General features: G+C 37.0%; 1 protein-coding gene across 4 annotated transcripts; it reads right to left on the reverse strand.

Moving 5' to 3' along the window:
• Window positions 1-19011: 19011 nt before the first annotated feature.
• Window positions 19012-22268, reverse strand: LOC122025499 (G-type lectin S-receptor-like serine/threonine-protein kinase At4g27290). Of its 4 annotated transcripts, XM_042584312.1 has the most exons (8): window positions 20863-22268; window positions 20675-20785; window positions 20445-20581; window positions 20155-20362; window positions 19966-20031; window positions 19794-19863; window positions 19558-19708; window positions 19012-19469 (listed from the first exon to the last, which is right to left on the reverse strand). In XM_042584312.1, exons 1-8 carry the CDS (start codon window positions 22187-22189, stop codon window positions 19176-19178), a joined length of 2364 nt encoding a protein of 787 aa, XP_042440246.1. In that variant the 5' UTR covers window positions 22190-22268; the 3' UTR covers window positions 19012-19175. The 4 variants fall into 4 exon arrangements, with proteins under 4 accessions (XP_042440246.1, XP_042440244.1, XP_042440247.1 ...); XM_042584310.1 differs by having other exon boundaries at window positions 19013-19469; window positions 19794-20031; window positions 20863-22267; XM_042584313.1 differs by having other exon boundaries at window positions 19277-19469; window positions 19550-19708; window positions 19794-20031.
• Window positions 22269-22811: the final 543 nt, after the last annotated feature.

Here is a 22811-nt window from a genome sequence, read left to right on the forward strand (position 1 = left end):
TGGGTTTATTTGTAAGTTGTATATATGAATATGATCTGAACCCTTTAAAGTGATATAAGTTAGGCTTATTGGGTTTGGTTGTTGGATGTAAACCTTGTATGTGTAGAACCTATAGTCCTACATCTATTATTGTTTATATGTTAATAATAGATATTCAGTATATATATGGATTTATAGTCTCACATCTATTATTATCTATGGGCTCATAACTTATAATGACCAACCATACTATTAAGTGCTCAAGCAAAGGTATCAAACTCCATACATAAATTACCCAATCTCTATTATAGACTTATCTCTAACATAATGATTTAATTTTTCTTCCCCACTACTTGGTACATTTAAAGAAAATACTTAGTGGTGAGAAGGATAGGATTTGTGTTGCAAGATGATGTAGTCTTCTCCTACCTAATAGTGTTCTCCTTGGACTTTCTAACACATTAACTAAAAATGTAAGATTCGACAAATTAAATAAAATATTTTATTAGAGAAATAACCTTATGGGATTTTTTTAATAAATTTTAAAAAAAATCCATAAGGTTATTTCTCCAATAAAATATTTTATTTAATTTGTCATATCTTACATTCGACTAGATTCGGGTGAAAAGAATGATTTTCGCCCCAACATACCAAGGCGGGCAAGTATCCTTGCAATTAGGAACAAATCTCTTAATATACCCACATAATTTGGGCATGATACCAAGGTGTTCGTAATGGGTTGTTATGGATTTCGGGAGTAGACTTTTCTTACTACAACAAATAGAAATATCAGCATAATGGAAGCATAGTGAGCCCATACTACCTAGAAGTGGATCATCATATGGTTATATGAGGGAATCTTTAATCCCTCACGGTTGGAGATTTATTCATGAATGCTAGGATGGAGTGGTATATGGTTATGCTACTTAATTGTTACCCTTGGATGATGATCCCTAAGTTTGAGCAATAAATTTGAAGATCAAATTTTTGTTAGTGGGGGAGAATGTAAGATACGACAAATTAAATAAAATGTTTTATTGGAGAAATAACTTTTTGGGATTTTTTTAAAATTTTTAGAAATTTTTTGAGATTTAAATGAAAGTCGTATAATACATTTTAGGGATAGATCTATTGGGCTAGGATAAAGTTTGTTTGGAATATCCCTAAAGTGGGAGTTGATCCCCCTTTCTTCTTCTCCTCTTCATCAATGTCAACTATTGACGACAAGACATCGATTACCGCAAGCCCCACTATTGGTGTCGCCCTCTCCTCTCTTCTCCTGACCCACGTCGCCGCCCTTGTTCCCCTTGCAATGCCCCAATTGCGCTATCACTGACGCGTCGTCGATCGTCGATGACCCGACTACCCGTCACCGCCACCTAATCGCGCCAATGTTGCTTGATCCAACCATAGGTGGTGTGAGAGCCACTGCCATCCACTATTTCTCGTGGCCACTTCACCTTCCACTTGATCGCCACCGACAATGCCCTATTGTCGGGTGCTACTATCACCGGAAGGAGGGATTGACGCTAAGGGAGACTGAGGCTACTCTCCCCCTTGCTTGAGGACCGGAGCAGTAGCTGCTGCCATCTAGGGAGTCATTAGCAGCAGATCCATAGTTCCTCTTTCTAGCACTACTGCAGGACGTTGCGAAGGATTCATCGCCGAAGGAGTGGTCAGAAAGGGGTAAATTCTAACCTTGATTTTTAGGGTTGTGTAAACCTAATTGCTTCAGTTAATGGAATGGAATTTAGATTAACCTTTAGAAGTAATTGATTGATTGTTAGGTTGAGGATATCAATGGATTTAAGCCTTATTGAGACATTTGGCATCCGATAACTAGTCAGGCACCAAGGAGTGGTCGCTACTGTTCTAGCAAGACCAAGAGTTTGATTAAGGTATAGTTCTTGATTTAAGAATTTAGTTGATCAGAAAGTGATTAATTGATTCATGATGCCTAGTTGATTTAAGACATATATTAAATGATGTGTTGATTTGGGTGAGTTTTTGGAGATGATTAATGTATAAACCTAACCTAAATAGGTTGTGCAATGGTTATAATTAATTAAAGGGATTAAACCTAATTTAAGGAGGAGGATAAGTTAATTAATGATTGTTCGATTAGAGTTTCCCCTAATTAGTTGGATTTTGGATTTAGCTAGTTGTTGATTATATGATTAGCTAAACTATACATCATATGATTTGCAGGACTTTGATTCAAGACGAGTGTCTCGACGTGAGATTGGTTAGCACAATTGATAGATAAAGGTGGATACTTCTTGCCTTGTTTCTTTAGATCATTGATCTTAGTGCATGATTGTTTATTGTCACATATTGATTAGGTCACAGTTACTTATTTACTTTAAATCCATTCTATATTGTTCTTGAGCTTGAGCTTGACCTTTTATGGCTTGAGCTTATATATTTGGATCTATCTTGATATCTATATAGTCTCCCTATTTCTATGTAGGTATTGATTATGCATTATCGTAGTATAGTTACAGTTCTATGCTCAGACATTTACACCATATAGTGATACTCTTAAGTTTGTAATCGTATGTTAGTGATACTATAGTATAGTTGTATACTTATATGAGTGCATATATGTTAGCCGGACTATACTTATACGCGATAGATATCTTACCCTAGTAGCGTGATAGGAGTATTCCACTAGGTTATTCTTCTTCAAACTGATATATATCTAGGAATACTTGACTTGGATTCTATTGTGTTATTATGTATATAATAATACTATGGAATTAATTGAGATATTATGACTAGGATGACTAATATTCTCTTGATGAGATTGGTTGACTAGTGTTTTGTGGACATTATTTATTTATGTTAGGCTCATGCCTATACATTAGTAAGATCATACTTTAGTTTAGGATATAGTGTATCCTACTGAACTTTGAATTGTTATTTAGGCTCATGCATATACATTGGAGAGGTTAGAACGAGATGCAGCTATAAGGAAGTATACTAGGTCTGAGTATTCACTTTACGCTTACCATTACGTTGTTATATCCTGACAATCATTGTCTCCCATTCATGGTTGAGAGAGTCAGTAGTGATCTTTAGTATACCCTATTGACCATTGCCTCTCATTCATGGTTGAGAGAGTCGTCAACAATCATAATGCATATGACTATCCATGTGACTATCTGTTGTAGTATATTCGTCATAGTCCACAGTTAGATAGCCGTGTATATACCCTATCTGCCCATGGGACCATCAGTGGTAGAGTGCTCTCCCACAGACAGTGGCCACTTATACATCCTGCTTGTCCATGAAACCATCTATGGTAGAGTGTTTTCCCGTAGACAGTGACTATTTACATACCCAGACTTCCCACTGGAAAATCCGTGGTAGAGTATTCTCCCGCAGTCAGTAGTTGAGGTGTTAGATAGTTACCTCTTCCTGTCCACCCACGGGACCATCCATGGTAGAGCATTCTCCCGCAGACAGTGACTATTTACATGCCTTGACTGTCCACGAAACCCATTCATGGTAGCATATTGTTGCGTTAGTCAGGACTTGTTATTTGCTGGTTATGCATTTGTTTATGCAGGGTTTGGACGTACTGTAGGTACTCTTGATTTATTGGTTATACCTAATTGAGCAGGTTATGGATGTTATATTATGAGTTATGCTTTTGCTTAGTAGATGATTATATGGGTACTCTTACTTTTATGGTAAGTATTTCTCCTGAGACTGTACCCTTTAATCTCCTTATATAAATATAGTATCATGCACTATCTTCTTATACCCGCTGAGTATTTTGTACTGATTATCCTTGCTTTCTCTTTATTTCAGGTTAGCAGGTAGAGGATGTGTCATTCACTCAGAGGTCTTGGCTGCCAGTCCAACATCACATTTGAGATCTTGTTTTCCATGTTATTTCTATTGCTATTTTTGTTCTGGTTTTCAGACTTGGTTGTGCAATAATTAACTTGATTGTGGTTTCTATTTTGTGTTGTGTTTATATTTGCTTATGTAATTGTTGTGTCAAGTTGGGCCGGCTCGCAGTCAGTTGTATTGTTTTTTTTTTTATGTTTTGCTTATGCCTTCTGCTGTCTTTTTGTTCCAGCAATGTGAGCTGCTTATAAACTGTGTGGTTATGTTTACATCTAGCAGTGTGGGTTGTTGTTGTCTTGTGAGTAGCCTTGTGACATTGTATACAGGTTTCATTTGTCACTGTTACAGGGAGATGCTATTTGTTTGTCAGGCAGGAACTCCTCTGGGGCCTGTGGTGGGCTTAGATTGGCTCGCGTTTGAGAATTAATTTTTTTCTTCTAAATTAAAGTGAAAAATTCAATGAGCTCTTGGGCTTGACCTACCTAAATTGTAACTCAAACTTATAAATTTTAACCTTTTTTTTTTAAATTGATAGATTCATGGGGTTGGCCCGTCTAAATCGCAATTCAAATTTAAAAATTTCCATCTTTTCTTTGTTTTTTTAAATTTTTTGACAGGCTCGTGAGTTAGGTTGGAAATTTTCTAGCTGTCAAGATGATGGATCAGCTTGCCCTATTATCCGATGAATTTTTAATAGGTCAGCTTGCCTTGTCACGGATTGACCATCTGATAATACTAATATTAGCCTACCTAAAATGTGTATGGCATGTGCATAATTAAACTAAAAACCAAACACACAGAGGTATAACCTAGCTCTGATACCAATTATTAGCTGCTACTCAGAATACCATCCTAGTTCCCCTGTACAAAAATTTGTACAAGCATAGAACTATCCTAACTACCCATGTGCTCTACTAAAGTTAAATTTGGATTGCAAACAATGCTTAACATTATTAATCCAAATTTCCCTTTAGAAGTTAAACTTGGATTGGGAACGAACTTAACATTCTTACTCCAAGTTCAACCGATGTGATCTTCCTAAATTAAACCTTATTACAAAAGTTATCAAATATCTATTTCTAATATCGGCTTCCAGGTTAAACATGGCGAAGCACTAGGCCTTCTTGGGTATGGGATCATCCACCACTTTCTAGATAAAGCCTCATAGAGAAATTGGATATATAACTTCTTATTGTAAACTAGGTTTAACTATAGAGACCTCAATAGAAATACATTATCGAAACATGAAATCGAAAAACAAAATTGATAACAAAAATGATAACTTAAAACCGATAACCTCTTGTGTTTGGTTTTTCAAAATCTATACAAAGGATGAACTAATTATGATGTGGAAACCAATAACTAATTATACCTTTTATAGCTTATAAATCTCTTGATCTTCTATTGTATTCCTCTCCTTCTCTTGGACTTCGTGTGGGCGACGATCTTCCAAGATGAAATCCACTCAAGCTTCTTCCAAGGCTTCTAAGATCTGACCACCAAATAACCTCCAAGGGATGCTAGACAAGAGTTCTTCCTTCTCTTCTCCTTCTCCTTCAAGCAACCGGTCACCAAGAGATCTCCCACAATTGATGCCGCCAGCCTCAAAGAGAGAAAACAAAAGGAGAGAAGAGAAAGAGCAAGGGTCGGCCACCAAGGAAGATAGAGAAGAATAGAAGATATGTTCTTCTTGTTCTTATTATGAGGTGTGGCACCCACTCCTTCTCTTTTATAATCCTTGGTCTTGGCAAAAAAGGAAAGTTTTATAACAAAAAATAAAACTTCCTTTTCTCCCATTATATGGTCGACCACAAGCTTGTGCTCCAAGCAAGGAAAGATTTTAAACAAAATTAAAATTTCTCTTTTAAAATTCCTTTTGTGGATAGTTATAAAAGGAATATTTTATAAATTAAAATCTCTCTCTTTTAAATCCTTTTATGGATATCTATAAAAGAAAAGATTTAGAATAAAACATGGTTACAAAAAAGGAAAGTTTTATAACAAAAATTAAAATCTTTCTTTCACATTATAGATAACTACAAATAAGGAAAGATTTCAAATCTCTCTTTTATTCCTTTGTAGAAAGCTATAAAAGGAAAGATTTTAAAATTTAAAACTCTCTTTTAAAATCATCATAAAAGGAAAGTTTTTAACAAAATAAAAACTCCTTTTATTTCCTTTTGTGACCAATCTAAAAAAGAAAAGTTTTATATTAAAATCATCCTTTTAAATCCATTTTATGGATCTCTATAAAAGGAAAGATTTTACAAAAAAATAAAACTTCCTTTTCTTCTTGTGTGTGGCCGGCCCCTTGCTTGGGCACCAAGCAAGGCTTGGTCGGCCCTAGCTTGGGCTCGAAGCTTAGCTTGGTCGGCCCCTTGCTTGGTCTCCAAGAAAGGCTTGGTCGGCCCTACCTTGGGCCTTAAGAAGCAGGGCTTTTGGATGGATATAAGGCTTTATATAAGAGGCTACAATAGGGACCTAGAGAAGGAATTGGCTTTGGTCTCCCAATGAGCTTGAGCTTCCCGTGTTCGTCCTGAACACCCAACTCAAGTTCATCAATAATATCTCATTTCACTAAAGAGTTATTATTATAATACCGCACTAATCCCATATTACAATATGGTCTCCTTCTTATTATGAGTGTATTAGTATCCCTGTGTTTAAGATATTGAATGCTCACTAATTAAATGAATTACTAACAACTCACTTAATTAATATCTTGCTCCAAGAGTAGTACCACTCAACCTTATCGTCATTTCGGACTAAGTCCACCTGTAGGATTTACATGACAATCCTTATGAGCTCCTCAAGGGGACATCATCAACCTAGATTACTAGTGTAACACCCACGAATCTCTTAAGCTAAGTATGTGAAGATTTTCTCTTAGAATAAAAAGATAAGATAGAACCAAAAATATATAAAAGAAAAGGAATTGGTCAAGGATTGAACCTTGAACCTTTTTAAGCTAAGGATTATGGAATTACCACTAGACCATCATAATTTATTGTTAAAGGAGGAATGGAAACTCTAGATAAAGTTAAGAGCATGATAAAAAGAAGGAAGCAAGAAAAATTTCATTAGCTTTCTTCCTCTTTCTCTTGATTAAGAAGAAAACAAGAAAAAGACAAATTGTCTTCTTCTCCTTCTTTTTCATTTTCGTGAATGACAAGATGAGGGAATTGGAGAGCAAAAAAAAGAGATGAATGAAGACATTTCTTCATCATTAAGAGAATAAAGGATGAGTTAAGAAGAAGGGAAGGCAAAGTTTCTTTTTGCCTCTTACTCCCACCTAGCATAAGAGGAAAAACAAAGAAAGAATTTCATTTTTCTTCCCTTCCCTCACCCTTGCCGTGACCTAGAGCATCCTCTCTTCTTTCCCAAAAATCCAACTAAGGTTTTCTCCCTAAGAAAACCAAACCACAAGAAGGGATCCTCAAGATCTATCTCTCATAAGCAAGAGAAGCAAAAGGGAGCACTAGAAGGAGAAGCTTTCTTCTTCCTCTTCACAAAGGGTACCTTCTCTTAGGGAAAAGACCAAGCAAGAGGAGGTGAGTATCCCCTCACCTGTGGTACAAGTTGTTATATGATTTTGTTCAAGTTTAGATGGATCAACAACCTAAAGTTTCCTTTAGAGATTTCGGCCATGACATTTGTAAGGTTTATGGAAGTTCAAAAAACCAAAACCAACATGTTTAAGTTTTTTTTTTCCTCTCATGATATACTATGAATATGACCTTGATATTTCATGCTTGTTTGTGGCTTGGAGTTAGGTAATACCCTACCTTAGGTTTCGGACATGAAAAGATTTAAAACCCTAGGGAAGCTAAATTTAAAAACTAACATGTCTATGATCTCTTCTATGATGTTATATGAATATTGTCTTGATGTTTCTACTTGTATGTTGCTTAGAACTAGTAGGACCCTACCACAAGGTTTCGGCCATGAAGAGATTAAATACCTTAAGGAGGCTCAACCTCAAATCTAGCTTGCTTATGTTTCACCTTATGAAAAGATATGAAAATAACATAAAGCACTTGAGATTCATGTTGCTTAGGGTTAGGTTTTCACATGATAAACTTTCGGCCAACATGAAATGTAAGGTGTAAGCAACCCTAAACTCAACCCTAACATGTTTATGTTTCTCTCCATGATATGCTATGAAATTCATAAGGTACTCACATGGTTGTAAATTCTAGAATAAGTATCAAGTATGAAGTTTCCCATAATATGTTATGAATGTTCTCTTGATGTTTTATACTTGAATGTTGCTTAGAACTAGTAGGACCCTACCACAAGGTTTCGGCCATGAAGAGATTAAATACCTTAAGGAGGCTCAATCTCAAATCTAGCTTGCTTATGTGTTACCTTATGAAAAGATATGAAGATAACATAATGCACTTGAGATTTCATGTTGCTTAGGGTTATGTTTTCACATGATGAACATTCGGCCAACATGAAATATAGGGCTTAGGCAAGCCTAAATTCAACCCTAACATGTTTATGTTCCTCTCCATGATATGCTATGAAATTTGTAGGGTACTCACATGCTTAGAACCTATGTTTTGTGGCATTTGGCCACCTATATTTTGTGGACTTAGGAAGCTTGAAACTTTAATCTAATATGCTCATGTGATTGCCTATGATAAATGCATGGAAATTGATTAGGGTTCACATGTTTACATGCTATTTGTAACCAAGTTTGGACCTTGTATGTTTCGGCCAAGGTGGGTTTAAAAACCTAGGAAGCATAGAACCTAAATCAAATATGCTTATGATGTTCCTTATGTTAAATGTTATAGAAATGAATGTGGGTTCATATGCTTGTATGATTTCATGAAACCTAAATGAGTCTATGCATGTTTCGGCCACCATTAGTGGGTTGAGAATTTAGACCAAGTTATGACTCAATATGTACTTTCCTTGCCATGATATGAATTGGGAGAAGTTAACTTGTGATCCATGCATGACTATGTTTTCTTTTTTTTCTTCCATGATATATTATATTGCTCGTTTAAGTATGCTTATGAACCATGCATGAGAATGATACCATGGCTATGTGCCCAAATATGATGGCTATGTGCCCAAGACAAGTATGATGGCTATGTGCCCAAGTATGCATGGCTATGTGCCCATTTATGCATACCTTATAAATGACATGAATGACATGAACATGATATGCTATGAATGACATGAATATGATATGCTATGAATGACATGAACGTGATATGCTATGAATGACATGAATGTGATATGCTATGAATGACATGAACATGATATGCTATGAATGACATGAACATGATAGGCTATAAATGACATGAATAAGATATGCTATATGTTATGAAATGATAGAGATATGATATGACATGTATTTTACTTTGAATGGCTTGTACCAAAAGGGTGGGCTCCTTATGCGCCCCTAGGTCGAATTACGGGCCTAGTAAAGGGTGGGCTCCTTACGTGCCCCTAGGCCGAGCTACGGGCCTAGTTTCCTAGTAGGTTCAAGACTAGCTACCTTGGGTCTACTTAGGATGCGCGCATTATGTATGTATGTGGTACTAAGCCAGGCCCCTTCATGTTGAGATTATTTTCAAGTACTATATGATACTGTTTTAAGACATCTCACACATGACATAAACCATGTTTTGAAAAGCATATTGCACATGACATTTCCCATGTTTTAAAGAACATCTTGCATCCATGCTTATGATATGATGTGAATTAATGCTTACAGTTATGCTATGATATGATGCCTTGATGTTATGAAAAGAAATGTCATGATGCTTTCACCTATGTTATGATGATTTCTTATGCTATGATATGACCTATACTATGATATGATGATTACTTATGCTATGATATGATCTATACCATGATATGATGATTACTTATGCTATGATATGATCTATACCATGATATGATGATTACTTATGCTATGATATGATTTATGCTATGATATGATGTTACTTATACCATGATAAGATCTATGCCATAACATGTTGTTAATTTATGTTACGATATTATTGAAATTCATGCCATGATATGATATGTTTCTAGTTATATGATGATATGAGCGTTCTTTATTCTATGATGTATGATATGATGAATTTTATATGATATGTTGGTTTTTGTGAGTAGGAAAGGATCTCACTAAGCCTTGAGTGCTTACAGATACTTTTCCTTGTACCACAGATAAAGGTAAAGGATGGATAAACTAGAGGAGCAACAGGAAGGGGCAAGAGATGTGTGATGGTGACTTGGCTAAAGAAATAAAATGACCTGCTAAAGTGAACTTAGAATAATATGTTATGTTATGTGATGTCTTTTATGATTTCCTATGCATGTGTTAAAAATGAATACTATGACTATTTAAGTTGAACCATGTTATTTCATGCTCATATGCTTAGTATGATTAGAAAAGAAAAAAAAAATAGATATGCTTCCGCTGTATGTACGTTTATGTATGCTAAGTCAAAGTAAGAAAGTAACCCCGCCCTCACTAGGCAGGAGTGGTAAAGGGGCGGGCGTTACAACTAGGACACAGTTTCATTCTATAATCAATAATACGCCATATAAATAATATCATTTCCCAACTTATCAGACCAATTGATTTATCGAACTAAATTGCACCCTTTGATAAATTAAAGAAATAAATATTAAGTATACGTGCTTGTTATTATATCATGATTAAGAGTACACGCTTCCATAATAACAGAGGTTTTGTTCTTTTATATAGTCATTATAAAAAGAAACTATCTCAAATGGTCCTGTCCAATACACTTACAGTGACAAGTGTAATTTTATAGTCAAGATAAATTAATACCAAATTAAAATACAACCAGTCCAATGGTTTGTCCCATTCCATCTTAGTTGTGAGCTACTATTTATAATTTATAAGCAACTGATAACATGATCTTCTATGTGTCTCCTCACACCATGTTATCTACAATATAAATTAAATGGACAACTACACTTAGCATAAATGTAGACATTTGACTAATGTGATTCTTATTTCAAAATAAATATTTATACAAAAAGCTAGACTTTTAGTATACACTCTAACAAACGGATGAGTATGTTTGCGGATCACTAGATCAAACTTCCTTACTGGATGGTTATAGAAAATTATTTAGGAGCGTGTGATTTTCTCCAACTGAAGGGGCACAATACTATTTAATGGACTAAGTATCAAGTAATGGTATACACTTAGCCACATTTAATAGTATCCTCTCCATCGAAGTCACTACTATTATTTGTGTGACCGAAGAAAAACCAACTATTAATTTGTCATAAAGTTAGGTTGACAAGATATAAAATTAATGGGTAAAACCCCCTCTTACAAATGTTTGAATTTGTATACGTCCACACTAACATGGCATACAAAATTCACGGTGTTTGAGGTAATTTTATTTGTCATAAAGTTAGGTTGACAAGATAATAAAATTAATGGGTAAACCCCCTTCTTACAAATGTTTGAATTTGTATACGTCCACACTAACGTGGCATACAAAATTCATGGTGTTTGAGGTAATTTTATTTGTCATAAAGTTAGGTTGACAAGATAATTAGTGGGTAAAACCCTCCTCTTACAAATGTTTGATTTTGTATATATCCACACTAACGTGGCATACAAAATTCACGGTGTTTGAGGTGTTAGTGAATTTAAATGATATTGTTTGAGGATTCAATATTATTTTAAATTCTAAAGTCTTGACCAAATGTTTTATGATTCTTAAGATGACCTTCAATCCCCTTGCTGTTATATTGAAAGAGAACAAACTTACTGGTCACAATTACATTGATTGGAAACGAAACCTGGACATTGTCTTAACTGTTGAAGGCTATAAGTTCGTACTTTTTGAGATCTGTCCAAGCTTGCCTAATAGTGATTCTAGTGAAGAGGAGATTGAGTGTCATAAGAAATGGGTCGGGGAAGATGAGATTGTGCGATGTTACATTTTGGCTTCTATGTCAAATGTGCTGCAACATCAGCATCAGGTCATGCCTACTGCTTTTGACACGATGCACAATCTCAAGGAACTCTTTGGACACCATAATCGGGCTGCTAGGCAAGAGACTATGAGAAACTTGATGACGACCACCATGACTGAGGGGACACCCGTGAGGGATCATATCTTCAAGATGATGACTCATTTAAATGAGATAGAAATCCTTGGAGCTGAAATCGATGGGGAAACCTAGGTCGATATCATTCTCCAAACACTGCCTAAAAGTTTTGAGTCGTTCCGTCTGAATTACAATATGAATAAGAGGGTTTATACGTTGGCGGAACTTCTGACAGAACTTCAAGTAGCAGAAGGGATATTTCTTCAAAGTTCTCAAATTCACATTGCTGAGAACGTTTCTCCTTCTAAACCGAAAGGTAAGAAGAAGAAGAAACAAGCAAAGAAAGTAAATCAATCTCTAGGAACTAGACCAAATGCAGATGTAAAGAAGCCGAAGGGAAAGTGCTTCACATGCAAGCAGTTTGGACATTGGAAAGTGGACTGTTCTAGCAAAAACAAGAACAATAAAGGTATATCTTATTCTCTAGTGGTTGAAACATGTTTAGTAGTGTTATCTACCGGTACCTGGTGTGTAGATATGGGAGCCACTGATCATCTCTATAATTCATTGCAAGGGTTACTGGAAACTTGATGACTACATAAAGGGGAGATTACCGTCAACATGGGCAATGCTACAAAAGTGACGGCTATTGCAGTGGGAGATGTTTATCTATCTTTAGATAGGAATAAAATATTAATTTTGAGAAATTATCTTTATGTACCAAGTTTTAGAAAGAATTTGTTTTCAGTTTCTAAAATTATGGATGGATATTCTATTTCTTTTAGTAAAGAAAATAGAGTAGTTATCTGTTCTGGTATGTTAGTTGACAATTTGTGTACTCTAAATCCAATAACTCTCATGATACAATAAAATTCATTTTAGGGATATGCTCTAGAAATGGCAGTGTACATTCTGAACTTGGTACCTTCTAAGTCAGCACCCTTTACTCCCACAGAATTATGGAATGAGCGTAAGCCTAGTCTAAAACATATTCGGATCTGGGGTAATCCAGCACATGTGCTGAAGGGAGACACTGATAAGTTGGAATCACATACAGAAGTTCGCATGTTTGTGGGTTATCCTAAGGAAACGAAAGGAGGTTTATTTTATAGTCCTAAAAGATCAGAAGGTCATTATTAGCACCAATACCCAATTTTTAGAAGAGGACTATGTAATAAATCACAAGCCCATGAGTAAAATTATTCTTGAAGAAATAAGAGAAGACACGTCTACTTTAGTACCAAAAGTACAAGATGAGATATCACAAGAAACTGCAACACGTGTCTCAATTGATGCACAATTACAAGTAATGTCTCATCGTAGTGGGAGGGTTGTTTTTGTGACAGTCTTTGGACTTGATCCCTGGTGAACATGAACCTGATCCCTGGGCATATGATGAAGCAAGAGATCTTGGAACATCCGGTTTAATGAAGTGATCCAGTCTTATGGATTTATTCAGTGGCCGGATGGGTCTTGTGTATACAAGAAGAGTGACGAAAACATGGTGGTATTTCTTGTACTATACATAGATAACATTTTTCTCATTGGTAACAATGTCAAAGTGATGTCAGGCGTAAGGGTATGGTTGTCCAAGTGTTTTAATATGAAGTGTTGGTGCAGGAAGCATCCGACGATCGAACCCAAGTTTTGATAATGACAAAGGGATTCAAAGTTAGGATTCCTTGTTATCCAATGTGCTTAAATGAGGTTTCAAAAAAGTCCTAACAGCGATTAGGCAAGTGAAAATCCTAAGGGGTGGTAACCTTAGGTCCTAGGGAGTGGTAACCCTAGGGGATGGAAAAATCCTAAGGGGGGTAACCTTAGGTCCTAGGGGGTAGTAACCCTAGGTGGAGAAAAACCCTAAGGGGCAGCAACCTTAGGTCCTAGGGGGTGGTAACCCTAGGTGGAGAAAAACCCTAAGGGGCGGCAACCTTAGGTCCTAGGGGGTGGTAACCCTAGGTGGAGAAAAATCCTAGGGGGAAGTAACCCTAGGTCCTAGGGGGTGGTAACCCTAGGCGGAAAGTCTAGTCGGTCTGGAAGATCAGACTGGCATCAGGTAATCTCTCCTGAGGGGAGTAGGTGAGGATGCGTTCCCCGGAAGAGGGAACAGTAGGCGTCGGGTCGACCTAAGGTTTCTGGTAGGAAATCCAAAGTCAGACCCGGACAGTTCAGAAACTATCAATATCTTATTCATAGCTATTATGTGCTAACTTTGTTTTGCAGGGTATGTGTTTGGGACTAACACATTTTGCAGGAACAAAGGAGCAAATCACACCTCGGATGAACAGTGTCCGAGGCGCCTCCATGGAGCTTGGAGGCGCCTCGGGTGCAGACTATGAGTTGGCTGTGAAGAGGTGTTGGAGGCGCCTTAGACAAAACTGGAGGCGCCTTGGACTGGCATGGAGGCGCCTTCAAGTGGATAAGCGACGAATTCTTCAGCGCTGATCCACGCGGCTGACTCGGCGTGTTGGAGGCGCCTTGGAGCTTAATGGAGGCGCCTTGAATACCCTATATAAGAGGGTCTCGACCAGCAGCTAGAGATATCAGATTCTAAGCTATTCCTCTGCTACAAGCTGCTAAAGAGATGATTCCGAAGTGCTACAACAACATCCCGACAACCTGGAGCTTTAGTTTTCAGTATTCTGTTGTCGGTATAAAGTTTCTTTATTACGTTTACATTGTACTTAGTTTGTAATAACTTTTTCCGAGCTTATAGTTGTTGCACACCAGAAGCGATCAACGATCGCGGGCCTTGGAGTAGGAGTCGCCACAGACTCCGAACCAAGTAACCACCTTGTGTCTTTCTGTGTGTTTCTCTTTATTATTTCCGTTGTGTTATCTCAATTAGTTTTAAATCAAACGAAATAGCCACGAGCGCTATTCACCCCCCCCCCCCTCTAGCGCTTCTCGATCCAACAATTGGTATCAGAGCGGAGTTTCTCTGAATTGGTACAACTACCGTTCGAGTATTTTTTTTTTAATCGCTTTTTCGTTCGTTTAGGGTAAAAATAAAACCTTACGTCTTTTGTTTTTTCCCTCCAAAATTAATTTCGAAAAATTCACTGTCATCTTTTCACCACTGGTCCATATTAGCGAAATATCGCATTTTCAAAAATTTGTGGTAATATTTTTTATATTTTTTTAATAATATTTTTTTATTTTTTTTCTCGAAATTCCTGAATTACTATTTTTATTTTTCTCCCACACTACTAATTCAAGACCTAGTCTTGGAACAGATTTTTTTGTTTTATTTGTGTGCAAGATTTTCAATGGCTTTCCAAAAATGTTTTAGCACGGTCCGCCCATCACTCATTTCTGGCAAGGACTTTGGCTATTAGAAGAACCGGATGGAATACCACCTCAAGATGCAAGTCGAGATGTGGATCATTATCCAGACTAGACTCGAGCTTCCACGTGATAGCACTGGAGAACTCATCTCTTGCATCAACTGGGACCCTAGTATAATGAAACAAGTTGAAGCTGATGCCAAAGCAACTTGCATGCTACAATGCGACCTAACCAATGAGGAGTTGAACCGCGTTGGCCCCTTCTCAAGTGCAAAAGAATTGTGGCAAAAATTGATCGAGCTACATGAAGGTATTTCCGATACGAACGTAAGTAAGTGCAATTTAATAGACGATTCATTAAAATTAAATGAGTAGACTGATACTACTTCGGCCGAGGAAGGTGTTACGTTATTTGTAGGAATAAGCAAGACGAAGAAAGCACTGAAGGCAACATGGTCTGAGTCATCAAACGAGTTTGAGTCCGACGAAGAAGAACCGACGAGCTTTCTCGCTCTACCAGTACTAGCAACTGTGGCGGAAACCAAGTCTGAATATGAGTCGGATACCAAGAGTGAATCTGGAACCGAGTCTGAGCGAAGCCACGGATCCGTATCCATTTTCGAAGGTTCTAAACCCACTGTAAGTTCTTTAATTTCTAGTATTAACTTAGATGATTCAGAAAATTTAGTTCCTTACTTACTAAAGAAGTTGGCTAAATCAAACGTCCGAGTCAAGTCACTCCAAAAGGAGGTAACAACCCTTAAGGAAGTGACTAAATCGAGTCTTTTAACTGAGCCAGTTCAAATTGGAAATTCAACCCAAGTCCAACAACTTGAGGAAGAAAATTCTAATTTGAAAACTCAAGTTAAAGAACTCAAGGACATGTTGGAACGGTTTACTTTGGGTTCCAAGAATCTTGATCTGATTCTCGAAAAACAAAAAGTCATTTACAACCGATCTGGACTTGGATTCAAGACTAAAAGGAAATACCACTCATATTTATTACTCGTTAATAGATCAAATAGAAAGGTAGTTCAAGCATGGGTACCTAAGTCCAACTTGGTCAATCAAGTTAGACTTGGTCAATATTGGATCCCCAAGGATCAAGTCTATTACCTTGATAGACCATATCGAGGTTATGATCCAGGGGAAGCCAAAAGAACAACTGTATTAATAAAAAGATAAATCATTAAAAATTAAAATTAAATTAAAAATATAAGTTATAAATTAAATCATAAAAGGTAAATCAACCATGTAGGGAGAGGCTCCGGAATAGCTGGCACCTCCAAAACTAACCTACCCGGCAGGGTAACCCAAACCAAGCTACCCGAAGGGTAATTAGAACTAATAAAAAGGGAACAAGTTTAACTTGACCTATGGTACTGGTGAAATTTTGGATGATAGTACATTAGGGAAATTTAGTCTATGCATGTGTAGGAAGATATGGCTTCGACCTGGTGCATTTAGCTGAGTGGAACTAACCGAAGCTATCCTTTATGAATCCTAACTAGTTAGACCAAGGTTTTGTATTAAGTTCAGTGGATAAGACTATTTGGAAAACCTCGAAGGCATGGTTACTTTAATGATGTCCAAGTGACTCACCATAGCCCAGAAGTTTATCCAAAGAATGTTTATCTGTTGAACCCAAAACTAAACCAGAATCTAACATAAAGTTAACCCAAACCCTATAATTGAACTCAATTCATCTCACAAAATTATAGGATTCCCTGATTTGAAATTTAGATCGGGTGAGATGATTAAAGATTAAATTAAAAAACAATTTAAACTAATCTAATGTAATCTTTTAAACTTAACTAAGTCAAATATATAATTTTCTGTTAAAATTCAATTTAAAAAATATTTGAAAATCATTTTAAAAAATATTTGAATATCATTTTAAATTATTTGAAAAATATTTGAAAATCATTTTAAAAATTATTTGAAAAATATTTGAAAATCATTTTAAAAATCATTTGAAAATCAATTTAAAAATTATTTGAAAAAATCCTTTAAAAATCATTTTAAAAATTATTTGAAAATCATTTAAAAAATATTTGAAAATCATTTTAAAAATTATTTGAAAATCATTGTATGTGTCAATTTCTTGTATGTGTTAAATATGAATCAACTGATACTATCAGAGTATTGCATCAATCGACTGATACATTGTATGTTTCAATTTCTTGATACAACAGTCGATTAATTATTATCCGCAATTGATTCCCCCATAGTAGTCAAGTTTGATTCCATTCTATGCATGACCTTATGAGAAACAGTCGTTTGGACCTTATAGCAATCAACCGATGTCATCAGTCGAGTGTTCTAGCCTAGTTAGACTCCATTCTGTGTGAGGCCTTATGAGAAATAGTCGACTGGACCTTAAACAATCAACTGATGTCATCAGTCAAGTTCTCCAATTGAGTTTGATTCCATTCTGTCATATTTTTTGCACAACAATCGACTGGATGTAGTCGATTGATGTTAATCAATCGAATGCTTCAGTCGAATTAGATAACATTTTGTGCCCAAACTTAGACCTAACAGTCGACTATTAGTTGTGAGATTCAATTTCTACTACTTGCACAAACAATTTCAACTCGCAAATAATGGTGGTAAAATCTAATTTCGTTACCATTCTTCATGTTCTTTATGAAATAATATGAAAAATTGAAAATCTAGGTTAAATCCTAATCTATCCATTCATATATTCGATGGATATACATTGAATCTTAATCCAAAAGGAATTGAATGCAAATTCGATGTATGTATACCAAATTGTTGAAAATTTAAAAGACAATTAATACCATTTGAAAACATTATAGATACATCGAAAACAAAACGAATAATGCATCCAACAACAGGATCTAGTTATCTATCATAAATAATGCTAAAACTGAAACCGAAATAATGTCATACAAAGAGTTGACTTGAATCCATCAAAAAAGTCATTGTTCCTTACTTGTCACTAGAGAGATTCTTGCAAGCGCAACAAATGGCCTTTTGCAGGGATAAGGCAACAATCAGAGTTCTCTTCACAATGGGAATGAAGAGAGGAGGAAGAGGAGTCAACTATTCAGCAAGATGCCCAAATGGCATGTTGACCTCTTTCATATATACCAAGCTCATCTTGCATGGACCATCGACTTAAAGTCCATAATCCATTAATAGCCTATTAATGTTAATGAACTGGGCTATTGGATCTACACAATTAATCCACGTCCATTTAGTTTAAACCTCCTTCATGCATAAAGTATTATATCACTTAATTGGGGTTGAGTTCCTTAATGGTAAATTATTGTATATTGTTTTTAATCTTGTATTAGCCCACTGAATGGAGACTTAATTTTTTAGGTCTTTCTATTCAGCTCAATCTCAAGTTTCATTCTGCATTCTTCAAGCTCTGTAAACCACCAAGCTTCAGAATCTTGTCAGTGTTGTTGATTCCGGCGAGCTCTTAATCGATCTTGAAGATCAAGTCACCCAAGCCATTTAATCACAAACCTGTACACCCTTGTGCAGGTTACTCTGCTGTTCAGTAGCTTGGGCAATATTGCCTGATGCCCTAAGAGTCTGTTGGGAGTTTATCTACAAGGTCCGTAGCAATGAAAGTTTTTCTAGTTTGACCTTTACTGAGGGGTTTGTCTATCATTCCAGCTACACAAATGATTGCTTTGTTGTTCCGGTTGTTAAGCATCCTCATGGACCTTGTTGTGCCAAGAGAATTCTGTAATGTCACTTGTGATCTCTATGTGATCTTTGAGAATTATTACTCGAATTGATAGAATAGCATTCTTTGAAAGTATCCTCATTCCTGTTGAGATAAAATTTTTGACAGTATTACAAGAACATGTTTCAGAACATCGCTAGAGCACATTTTACAATATCAATCTTTATGTATTGTCTACAGATGTTTGATATGTAACAAAAAAATAAAAAATGTTGAATTGACATCAACATGGTATCTACATTTTGATTGTGATGATTTTATCGACCTTCTAAAACTGTGATTGATAAATGATTAAAAGGATCAAAACTATTCAAATTAGTTTCAGATGAATCTGTTGGCATCACAAAACCTGGTCTTTTAGGTTCTAACAATTGAGTAGTATCATTACCCAAAAATGATACTATTGATGACATTGTGGGTCTGTCTTTTGGTTGCTCTTGAACACACAGGAGCCCGATATTTATACACTTCAAAACTTCAGCAACACAAAATGATCCTTTTAACTCATCCACAACTTCCAAAACTCTATCTTCCTTCCACAAAGTCCAAATCTGCATGGAGTTGATTGATACATAAATATTAATGCATATATATAATCTATAGATGCAAAATATATATGTTTTATGTATACCTACTTACATGCTCTAGAAGGTTTAGGTGCTCTGTAGAAATGTAGCATCCAACATTCTTTTTGCTGGAAATGATTTCAAGTATCAATACACCAAAACTAAAAACATCTGATTTCACTGAGTAAGTTCCATTTTTGATATATTCTGGAGACATATATCCACTGCAACAATAAATATGAAAAAGAATTAGTTGTCTATTTGAATCAAATACATTGTGCATGAATATAAAAGTTAAGATTTACATACTATGTTCCAACGACTCTCCTTGTTTTTCTTATTGTTTCATTTCCATCAAATATTTTTGCTAAGCCAAAATCTGATATTTTTGGATTCATATCTTTATCAAGAAGAATATTACTTGCTTTCAAATCTCTATGAATGATTCTTAGTCTCGAATCATGATGAAGATAGAGAAAACCTCGAGCAATGCCAAGAATTATGTTGTAACGCGATTTCCAATCCAGCGATCTAGCTTTGACTTTATCTGAGTACAAATTCAATGATCCAATATGTGAAATTCAAAATATGTTCTTGGTATAGATTCAAGAAATATACAACATAGCAAATAAGAATAGGGTTCACATCACTAGTATAAATATCAATGTACCAAACAAGAATTTGTCTAGGCTTCCATTGGGCATGTATTCATAGAGCAACATTCGCTCATTTGCTTCAATGCAATAGCCGAGGAGTCGAACAAGATTTCTATGTTGAAGCTCCGCTATTGACACTACCTCGTTCTTGAACTCATCTGCACCTTGTTCTGATGTTTTGGACAATCTTTTCACAGCTATTTCCGTTTCTTTCAGCCTACCCTGCAATCCTCACACTAAGCTTTAGCTTACTTAAACACAACAATAATCAAACATCACAATTCATCAAGCTTTGAGTTCACACCTTATACACAGGACCAAACCCGCCCTCTCCAAGCTTGTTAGATGAAGAAAAGTTATCAGTAGCTTGTACAATTGCAGCAAAGTCGAACGAGGGCAGGTTTATCATCTCTTCTTCAATTTCTTCCCGGATAGAATACTCTGTTTTGAAATATTCAAATAACAATCGCAATGTGTTAATAGAAAATGCTAAAAATTATGAATTGTCAAAGAAGAGGAAGATGTGATTGATACCTGTTTTCTTCCTTTTCCAAATGAAACAGGCAACAAGTGTAAGAAAAGTCAAAGTTGCCACCGAGGAGACGACTATGATCACGCCTCTGTGAGAACCACTTGATTCCATGGCTGTAAGAGGAGACCGCAAATTTAAGTGTGATTGATAATATTTCATCACCGTGATTGAACAATTTAAGTGAGATCACCTTCTTTCACGTCTGCAGCTGCAACCCTGACGTATAGATCTTGTCCGGATCCAGTGTTGAACAATTTGATGTCTGTGAGCTGAGTGAACCACAAGATGCACCCTCGGCCATTACCGCTAATGTTCGCTCTCGCATAAGCCGTGCAAGAACAGTTGCTCAGGCACGAAATTTTGCAGTCATCGAGGTTCGCCGTGCTCCAGTCCACCGTCGACGCGGACGTGTCCGGCAATTTCACGTTGCTCTGCAGGATGAACCCGTCTGTTTTGTTATGGCAGTCCAACTCTGTGTTCCTCACGCAGCCGCCGGCGGTGTTCGCGACGAGCTCCCAGTCGTTACGATTCCGAGGATGAAAACCCGTCAGACACTTGCACATAGGCCACACGTTCGGGTAGCAAATGCCGTAGGGGCCGCAGAGGGAGATGATGCGGTCGCAGGTATCCCTCGGCACCGCCGTCCGCGTGCTCCATGATTGACTGTCCTTGGTCCACAGAAGGCCCTCTACGGCGCCGGACGTCGGATCGATGACCACTTGCCTGATCAACGAGGGATCTCGGACGGTGTAGCTGTACACCACCTGTTCGCCGTCGATTACGAAGCTGTAGTCCAACATATCGCTGGACATCATCTCCGGAACGCCGCTGAAGTAGAGGCCGTTCCATGGCCCGTTGCGCAAGTATTGCCGCGTGCCCACCCATCCGATTATCTGGGGATCGCCGCGCAAGTCGATGCCGAAGGTGTAGTTCCCCTCTGCCGGGTCGCTGGAGCTCGTCCATGCCGTGAGGATGCGGTTGCGTCTACTCGTCAGGTTCCACCCCAACTTCATGCCCGGGAGGAGCGTGTGCGTCGGGAAGTCAAAGCTCTGCCATGCGTAGCGGCTACTGCCGACGTCGCCGGCTTCTCGAACAACCAAGTTACCGCTGTCAAGGAGTTGCGCCATGGGGCTAGAGAGCGCCGGTGAGCTGGAAGACCACAAGACGACGGAGCTGTTGTTGGAGACGACAAGCGTTCCGTTTGCAGTAAGCAAAAGGAGGCCGGAGCCATCGCTGATCGGGCGGTTGCGATTAGCGACCCATACGACGGTTTGCTGGGAGACGTTGCGGAACCACATGCCGATGTAGCGGTTGCTAGATCCGGCGGGGCTAAAGAATCCCAGCTCGAAGTTACCGCCTTCGGAGATCAAGGTTGCTCCGGCGGCATCAAGGAGAGGCTGGGCAGGGGTTAAGGTATCACCGGCATAGGAGAGCGAAAACAGAGCAGGCGTGAGATTGAAGAGGGTGTAGAGGAGGAACGGGATTCTTCTCGCCATGGATTCGGCTTCACTCAACATGTTTACGGGTGAAACTGATCAATATAATGATACATTAAATCCGATTTGCCGATGGCTCATGATCTTTAGGCAAAATGAAGGTCAACGGCGGAACAATTCCGCAAGATCACACGGTTCGGTTCAGAATATGCATGGAAAATCTAATTTAATTTATATAATAATATTACTAAAACGAGTTTTGACTTACTATCTTGTCTTTAAAAAAAACTAATATAAATTAATTTGATGTGAGTAGTTGGTAAATATTTAGTTAAAATTAAATCGAAATAAATTAAATTAATCAAATTAAATTGAATTGATTTTTTTCAACATAATTGGACTGATTGATTTTAAAAATATATAAATAAACCGAACCGGTTTGTTTTGTTTAATCATATGTTTTACTCACCCCCGATTTGTTTTCTTTAATGGTATTTTTACTCATCCCCGTACTAAAGAAGATAAAAGGTGTGAGAAATTCAGAGGATTGAGAATTATTAATTTCTATCATCAAGTTGGAAGTCAACCTGCCTATGACTTTTTGTTTTGACCTTGACAAATAAAACAGCATTTCATATGCCATTTTAGTTAAAAACTACTACATATAGTATTATATATACGTTAAGAAGTTGGCCCGAGGTTA

Source organism: Zingiber officinale, chromosome 9B (genome assembly GCF_018446385.1).
Source record: "Zingiber officinale cultivar Zhangliang chromosome 9B, Zo_v1.1, whole genome shotgun sequence".
NCBI classification, from domain to species: Eukaryota; Viridiplantae; Streptophyta; class Magnoliopsida; order Zingiberales; family Zingiberaceae; genus Zingiber; species Zingiber officinale.